Source organism: Haliotis cracherodii, unplaced genomic scaffold, assembly GCF_022045235.1.
Source record: "Haliotis cracherodii isolate W230 unplaced genomic scaffold, xgHalCrac1.p SCAF_5, whole genome shotgun sequence".
Lineage (NCBI taxonomy): Eukaryota > Metazoa > Mollusca > Gastropoda > Lepetellida > Haliotidae > Haliotis > Haliotis cracherodii.
Genome location: NW_027266308.1, coordinates 6,955,825 through 6,964,540, shown reverse-complemented (window position 1 = coordinate 6,964,540; position 8,716 = coordinate 6,955,825). Strand labels below are relative to the sequence as shown.

Genomic DNA, 8,716 nt, shown 5'->3' with positions numbered 1-8,716 from the left:
TTTGCAAATCCTGCAGTCCACTGAAATCTACATGACACTTTACGAAGCGGATTTCGATTTCGGTGCGCGATTTTGATTGGACTATGCATAGACTCGTTAGTCCAGCCAAAATGTAACTCCATAATACAAGCCTAGTTCGGCAAGGGTGGAAACTGGACTTTTATAGTCAGTTAACTCCCTTGCCTCAGGAAGATGTTCAAGCACTGTGACAGTATATTATCCAGGTAAATACGGTACCGCTGTTAGAAGGATCCTTGATATGGCATCACACAGTTTTCAATGACCATGTCTTTTATATCCAGATAGTATACTGTCATTTGTTTCAAAGCATCAACAAAAACTCACACATTATTCAAAGATGAACACACACCATGAGCCAATGAAACACAAAACCTCATATTTCAGATATTATAACACACGCTCTCCCATTGTCTTTGGTTTCTTGGCATGACTGACAATGAAGCACCCTCATTTTGGTATGCATTACTTTATAGTTACTATTAAACAAGATTTCAAGGCAAATAGTCATGCTTCTATTTTGCAAATCAACTCAAGAACGGGTTCTTCATAAAAAAGCAAGGCATCTTATGTTTTCACCTCCCTAAAAAGAGGATGTTTGGCATTGCAGCATAACAGCAACATCCTCTACAACAGATGTTACCATGGTTACCAGACAGTGCTATAACAGTCAGTAGTGAGCCATTGTAGCATCACAGCAACATCCTCGACAACAGATGTTACCATGGTTACCCGACAGCGCAATAGCAGTCAGTAGTGAGCCATTGTAGCATCACAGCAACATCCTTGACAACAGATGTTACCATGGTTACCAGACAGCGCTATAACAGTCAGTAGTGAGACATTGTAGCATCACAGCAACATCCTCTACAACAGATGTTACCATGGTTACCAGACAGCCCTATGACACTCAGTAGTGAGACATCGCAACATCACAGTAACATAGTATGAGCAACTGTTGCTGCTTCACATCGTCTGTCCTTTCACCATTCCTTTATGCAATGGCATAGTCTGCAAGAAAGTCTGCGAGTTTCATAATAGCAGTCTGGTTGATATCACACTGGTGCAGCCCCTTCTCCTTCCAGAAGGCCATGTCTACGATGGCGCCAAGCTCCTGGAACTCGGCTCCGGTCAAACTCTTTTCACTGGAGAGTTTGGGCAGAACATGGACGTCTTTGTGATGGAGAACAACTACAGCCACATCTTCACTTGCTGTAGACAGAGAATAGTTCCATATATGTATAATCATATTTATAGCTGTAGGGAATTCCTCTTAAGTTACTTCTCCTTATGATGTATATGAAGAGCAAGAGACTTTATTGTTTAGTCTTAAATCATTGCACAGAATTCTGAATTCAATATACCGATAACATGAACCTAAAAAAATAATCTGATTTATGGGGATGGTTTAAGTCCTAACTTATCCCTGCTTAAACGAGTTTTATCTAAGTTCTCACCGTGCAGACATCAGTTTGTAAAGGGCCAGTAAAGTCAACATAGCAACTTTGCAGATCTTAATACTTTGGGGCATACTTAACCACAAATGCTTGACCAAAACTAAATTCTAAAAAATGTAAATAGCGTAAAACAAACAATTAAAAAACGACAGGGGAAATTGTTCGCCAAAATGAATGATTCCTCCACTGCGGGGAATCCCCTTCCTGGGTGCTATTGTACAAAAAAAAACTAATGGGAGTTACGATCACCTTAGCGCCAAGAGAGTTGCGATCCCCTTAGCGCCAAGACAGCTTTGTTCAACGGAACTCTGGTGGTTAAAACGTGTTCCTGGTGTTGGACGCGCTGCACAATTTCAATGATCATGACAATCTGGCCAATGCCCAGTCTGCCTGCATCTGGCTCAGATTTTGGGATACGTTCATTTGAATCCGTGTGTGGAACATATGTCACCTTAGTAACAACACTGAAGATGACTTCAGTTTTTTACACAGGGGATTAATCCATGACAGGTATTTATTGTGTTGAACAGAGCTAGGTGCAGCGTTTGTTTTATTACCCAAACAGGATGTTAGTAATAAAACTCTAATTACCAATCTTAACTTGTTATCTTTATTATTCACTATGTCAAAATTAAGTGAGTGAGTGAGTGAGTGAGTGAGTTGGGTTTAACGCCGCTTTTAACAGTATTCCAGTTATATAGCGGCGTGTCAGCTTAATGTGGGAGGAAAGCCCGAAGTGATGCAGGTCTCAGACGTTTACCACTTCGGTGAAACCAGCAAGCACGGGAATGGTGCTGACAAACCTAGAAACATAATCGGGGCAAACTGGGATTCGAACCCACAATCATAGGTTTCTGGCGTGCCCAAGGGCCGCAACTCTGCACAGCGAATCGCATCACCTTAGACGACTGGGCCACCCGTGCCCCCTCAAGAGTAAGGGTTGTTTCACACTTTTAACAATGAATGCAATGTTGTTATGTTTGTAGTACACACTACACACTATTTATGTAAAACGGCTAAAAATCACAAGAAAGTTAAACGTGGCAAATATATAAGCAAATAAAAACAGCTGTCACCACTGTGGCGGTAGCTTTATGCCACGCCCCCAAAAAGGTTCTTATTTTGAAACCGATTACAAACCGAGTGATTTCAGTACTTTCACGTGGACAAAGAATATTATGAATTTCTCTCTCTTGGAAATTGACTGAATGTATCAAGGAAAACTGATTTTCGCAACAAAATCGCAATAATCTTTTTCACTTTACTTGCTCTTTAAACTGTACATGAACCTAATTCCATTCATGTAGATCATTCCTCAAACAACAAGACCAGTAGATGGCAGACTTACCTCTGACATCTTTGAGGGCATTGGAGACATCTGTGCCCAGTCTGGAGACGTTAACACATAACAATATAGCCGGTCTGGCCTGTTCCGGTACAGGGGTCTCGTCGATCGTTTCTGGAATAAGTTCTATGTCCCTCTGAAGTAGCTCCTCTCCGATACGTGATGTGATGTCACTGACAGGGGGAATCTGCTCCCTCTGGGGACTGTACAGGTACACATACACTGCAAGGACAACAACATCACACATTTTCTTGTTGATATTCACCAAGAGTTATTAATATTAATAAAAAATAACTGGTAGGATGAAATGGTGATCTGACTGTTACCCTTCTAGTGCTTCAGGGGGCACGGGTGGCCCAGTCGTCTAAGGCGACGCGTTCGCTGTGCAGAGTTGCGTCCCTTGGGCACGCCAGAAACCTATGATTGTGGGTTCGAATCCCAGTTCGCCCCGATTATGTTTCTAGGTTTGTCAGCACCCGTGCTCGTGGGGTACACCAAAGTGGTAAACGTCTGAGACCTGCATCATTTAGGACTTCCTCCCACATTAAGCTGACACGCCGCTATATAACTGGAATACTGTTAAAAGCGGCGTTAAACTCAACTCACTTGCTCTAGTGCATCACAGACAGCTTGTGTTGTATACGACCCAGGGAGCTGAGAATGAATATCGATTGCACGCTGACCTATTGATCAGGGTAATAATACAACTGGCAATGTCAATCAGTTTGGGCTGAAGACAAATGGCATTGGGACCTTTATATGATTTCATCAACTTTTCATAGGACGTTTTCCTTTATTTATTTGAACTAAAATATTCAGGACATCTTGGAATATACTCAGTCAATGACCAAGCAAATGAACTGATCTGAAACACTGTCAATGCAGTGTTTTATAACGACAGGTCAGTTTCAGTCAATTAATTGGAATCTGATCACAATGCCACACATAATCAATCCAGCGGTAACTATATTAAGAACAAATCAGGCCTCAAAGTGGTGACTAAAATGGTCATCAATGCGACCTAAATATCAATTTGTCTACTGTCTAAAATTCAGAGGTAGCCAAATGACTACCTAGAAAAATATCTTGTGGCGTCTAAATTCTATTGCTACATATCTGTAGACACAAAAATAAATAACAGCTGGAAAACATGTCTGTTAATAATTGTACTCGCAAATAATTCCTTCTAAAGTCAACAATGTACCAAAATACATAAATATTAAAATAATTAGTATTTTACTTTAGTTGATAATGTAATCAATGATATACCTATGTAATCTAGTAACATAAATTGCATCATTGTTCGAGTCACAAGTAACAAAAGTCAAGTACAGTTTCCACTAATATACAATTTCAAAACTAGTGCTATGACTTGTACATATTATTAAAGTTATTTGATAAAAGATAATTTCAAATGCTTTTGGCTACCTACAATATTTGCTTGACTCTTTGATTTTACCACTGGCTACCTGGAAAAAAATACTTGTAGCCACTTAGCAAAACTTTAAACTTTGAGGCCTGCAAATGGAATTAATGTTTTGTTATAACTGAGAAAAAGATGGAAAAGGGATTTATGCTTCTCTTAGCGATGATTATCCAGTGATATTAAGACAGGGGACACTAAGTGAGTGAGTGAGTGTGTTTTATGCCGCTATCAGCAATATTCCAGCAATGTCACAGCAGGAGACACCAGAAATGGGCTTCACACATTCTAACCATGTCGGGAATCGAACCTGGGTCTGCAGCGTGATGAGCGGAACCTCAGTGCATTAGCTACTTCTGTTGAATCTTTCGAGGTTAATGGCTCAGCCTCTTTGTATCGACTAGCCACATCCACTACTGTTAAAGCGTATTTATACGTTTTGCGTTTTACCTTATCGTGGGGAAGAAACAAGAGGTCAGCCTGATGAACTTCATTCGTCGTAGAAATATCAAACTTCTTCCTCGGTATATAACGCGGTGCCGGTAAATATATTTGCCACAACGCTTGTTTCTTTAACCAATCCTTGGCCACATCTTTAGATACCTTAGCCGCGGTGGCTAATTTTTTTATTGCTCCTACACCTTTCCAATATCCTCATGGGCTATAGTAAATTTTATTCATTATTAATTAATATTGATGTTTCGTTTAATACGAATCCAGCTCCAGTGGAAGTGGTCCAGAACCATCATTACCTATTAAAATTTATATCATAGACTCCAGGTGGTGGTCAATTTAGCTGAATCTCATGACTATCGTTGAATCGCATAGTCATTTACACATAAAAAATTCCCTCTGTAGTAGCAGTATAGGTATATGAATCCCGCTCCAGTGGAAGTGAGCCAGAACCCCCATTACCTATACTACTACTATATATGGCTGAGCACTAACCTCGAAAGATTCAACAGAAGTAGCTAATGCAATGATGTGCTTTAACCACTAGGCAACCCGACCGCCCCTGGACACTAAGAAAAAGCTTCACATGTATCCAAATGTAAAATCGCATCTGACTCTTTGGCATGACGAAGAAATTTCCCAATTATCAATAATTATATTTACTGCAGGGAAAACAACCTGTTCCACTTAACACTTACATGAATTATAACAAATAGACACTGTTAAAAAATAGGAAACTTTTTTCTTGACAGGAGGATCCTATTAATTTGGTGAAATTGCTTTCAGTGAGTGGGAAAGTGCATTTAAAAATAAGCAATTTATGAACAAATATCAGAGTACTAAAATTCACTCACAGATTCATATGATAAATAAAATCCATAACTATCATCACAAGTCAGCTAAGTTACCTTTTTGCAACTTTTTGCGTTTAAGATCTTGTATCCTCTGATTTGCCATCCGAGATGGGTCAACACCGGACTGCCAGTTAGACATATCATCTCCTCTGTAGCCTGTCTGCCCGTAGCCTGTCTGCCCGTAGCCTGTCTGCCCGTAGCCTGTCTGCCCGTAGCCTGTCTCTTGCTTCAGTCGGTTTATCTCACACCGCTGCCTTTCCACTAATCTCTCAAGTTCACTGTTCTTCATGCTGATTTCCTTGTTTATCCTTAAGATATGATTTCTTTCAAATAATAGCTTTTGCACTAATTTATGCTGAACTGAATTCTGTGATTGGATTTTCTCAAGCATTTTTCCCATTTGTTCTGGTGTGCAACTTCTCTGAAAAAAAGAAACACAAACAAGACATAAATAAGGGAGTTAGTGGATGCTTTGGACTGTGTTTCAGGAATATTAGAGAGTCAGAGCAGTAGAAACTAATAGTTTTAGTCCACTAGTCCTTTTAATGATAACGTATAGTAAATCTCATAAAAATAGCAAATTTCTGCTAGTCCTTAAGATACCTTCACTATTGGGCAATTTGGCAAGGACTACAGGACTAGTGTCAGTTTCTAACGCTGGAGTCAGCTTGATGTGGAAGGAAAGCCTAAAGTGATGCAGATCTTAGACGTTTACCACTTTGGTGAAACCCATGAGCATGAGTATGGTGCTGACAAACCTAGAACATAATAGGGCAAACTGGGATTCAAACCCATAACCAAAGGTCTCTGGTGTGCCCAAGGGACACAACTTTGCACAGCGAATTCCTACACCTTGTGCCACCAATATATGTTAGTATTGAGGCAGAAAAGGAATAATTCAACGCAGGGAAAAGTTCTACCATCAACAATAAGAACTTTCCACTCACCCAAAGGATATACCATTAACAGTATTCCATAATAAAGAATGTAAATTAAAGGGTCCTTATCACAATCCTGAAATTAAAAGATTAAAATAAGCGGTCTCTGAATTCATATACTACAGCAATAAACCTCCAAGGACCCGAGAAACTTTATCTTATCACACTGATTAACACGCTTTGGGATAGTAGACCAGTCGCAGACGTAACGTGTATGCAAGACGGCTCTGCCGTCTCTTGTACGCAAGACGGGTGCGGTCAGCAGTATTCAGTGAAGCGCTTGATACTAATTAATTCAATCACCGTGACTGTGCTGTCACCCGCGACCTCCGCGAAAGTAATTAAAGCGCTATGTAAAATCTTCCACTGCCGAGAGGGACCACAATCCACCCAAGGTCGTGACTGGCGGGTTGCGTGTGCATCGAGGCATCCGCCTTCCTATTTTCACATACCCTATTTTCGAACAGTTAAAACATGTCAACATGTCATTCAGGACTGGATACACTTGAAAGTGTCCACGTCGAAGCTAGCGACCAGTATTCACCATTTTTCTTGTTATTTCTGACATATTTCGTGTATACTCGGACCTCGTGGTACCGCGGTATTCATCGTATCGCGGCAATTGTGATTTCCGGTCGCTCACGCGGGACACGCCTTTTAGTGGGTGTCTGTCAATGAAAATCATTAACCAGGAAGTGCTTACTCCGTAAAAAATTTCAATTTCCTCGGAATGTTCCGTCTGCTGCAAGTTACGGTTCATTTTCACATTGATACTTATGGCATCTTTTAATTATTACCTCATCCCCATCTGTCAATGGACAACAATATGACCAGCAGTTTCCCAAATAAACTTTCTCTCTCGACCTGAACTAGATCATCTAGACAAAAACCTATTATTCTCCGTAAATTGAAGAGCATACACAAGCATGGAAAGTGGAGAACAGAATGTCATTGACAGACACTGGATAAATACCTGGTATTCTCTCAACAGTTCATCGACTGTCTCCATGTTGCACCCTTGTTCCTCTGTACTCAGACGAACTTGATCTTTTCTAAACCAGCTCAACACATTCATGATACTGCTTCAGTTTGCCTGACAGGCAGTGTCGAACACTGCTGGAAGAATAAACAGACATATCAGACACAGAGAAAAATAAGTTAAACATGAAAAAAAAGCTGTAAATGGTTAACATGATTCACCATTACAATATATTTTCACTGCATGTAATTTGTGACCATGACATCTAATGAGTGAATGAGAATGGTTTTATGTGGCTTTTAGCAATATACCAGCAATATCAGAGCGGGGGACACCAGAAATGGGCTTCACACATTGTACCCATGTCAGGAATCGGCGTGACGAGCGAACGCTTTAACCACTAGGCTACCCGACCGCCAGACATCTAATGTAAACAATTGCCTAGCCTAACACATCTTATTTCAAATAAATACTAGTTTAGGGCTATGCTATAGGCCAAGGTACCTGTAGGCTAACGTGTAATGAATGCACACATGGAAAACAGTCGTTAATGATCGTCATATAAGGTAATTTAAACATGTTAAATCGTAAATAGAAAACATTGGTTACCACATTTCAAGTAACAAGCGAGACATTTCTCCCCGAAATGGAGCAACAGCATTTACCCTGAAGCATGAACTAACAGCCGTCATGACTAAGTCCATTACGCACCGTTCACATTACAGATTCCCAAATCAATGAATCATCTTGACAGTATCCCTAAGCTAGTGCTTGCCCAGAGAACGAGCATTCAGACGAGTGCATGTTTCAACATTTCCACAAAATAATAAAGTCGACTAGTGTTAGCTGTATGATTGTAATTACGGTAAATTTAGCCCGATGGAAGCTGTTTCAAGACGAGCCGGCAGTCAGACAGCAGACGAAAGTAAAACCAGGTTTCCAAATGTATCGGGGACTTGTTATTGTTTATTTCTACATCCAGCTTTTTTACAGACTTAAATTACAAACACAATATTCGTGTATGTTATGTTTGACATATTTCACGCTTAAAATATATTTTCTCTTCAGACATGTTCCATATAATTCTGTCATTTCTTCGAAACATCTGAATTAGGAGACAATCATTCACCGGTCCCCTAATTAGCTAGGGGCAAATAACTCTACCTAAAAGGTATTTCTGCTGTATAAACTTTGGAACGCGTGTTCGAATCCTCACTCAGATTTGTAAAACAATTTTGTTTTCTTAAAA

General features: G+C 40.1%; 1 protein-coding gene across 2 annotated transcripts; it reads right to left on the bottom strand.

Moving 5' to 3' along the window:
• Window positions 1-826: 826 nt before the first annotated feature.
• LOC139443921 (uncharacterized) lies at window positions 827-8,403 on the bottom strand. 2 transcript variants are annotated; one of them, XM_071224810.1, is made up of 5 exons: window positions 8,332-8,403; window positions 7,462-7,604; window positions 5,605-5,971; window positions 2,824-3,042; window positions 827-1,230 (listed from the first exon to the last, which is right to left on the bottom strand). In XM_071224810.1, the coding sequence occupies exons 2-5, from the start codon at window positions 7,561-7,563 to the stop codon at window positions 1,013-1,015; spliced, it is 906 nt and encodes a 301-aa protein (XP_071080911.1). In that variant the 5' UTR covers window positions 7,564-7,604; window positions 8,332-8,403; the 3' UTR covers window positions 827-1,012. The 2 variants fall into 2 exon arrangements, with proteins under 2 accessions (XP_071080911.1, XP_071080912.1); XM_071224811.1 differs by having other exon boundaries at window positions 7,462-7,601; window positions 8,332-8,397.
• Window positions 8,404-8,716: the final 313 nt, after the last annotated feature.

What these genes read in the sequence shown, in the direction of transcription:
- LOC139443921 (XM_071224810.1), bottom strand. Translation starts at nt 7,563, where the DNA reads ATGAATGTGTTGAGCTGGTTTAGAAAAGATCAAGTTCGTCTGAGTACA. An exon ending in AACTGTTGAGAGAATACCAG is followed by an intron (nt 5,972 to 7,461) that starts GTATTTATCCAG and finishes TCTTTTTTTCAG; the next exon opens with AGAAGTTGCACACCAGAACA. An exon ending in ACGCAAAAAGTTGCAAAAAG is followed by an intron (nt 3,043 to 5,604) that starts GTAACTTAGCTG and finishes TTGTCCTTGCAG; the next exon opens with TGTATGTGTACCTGTACAGT.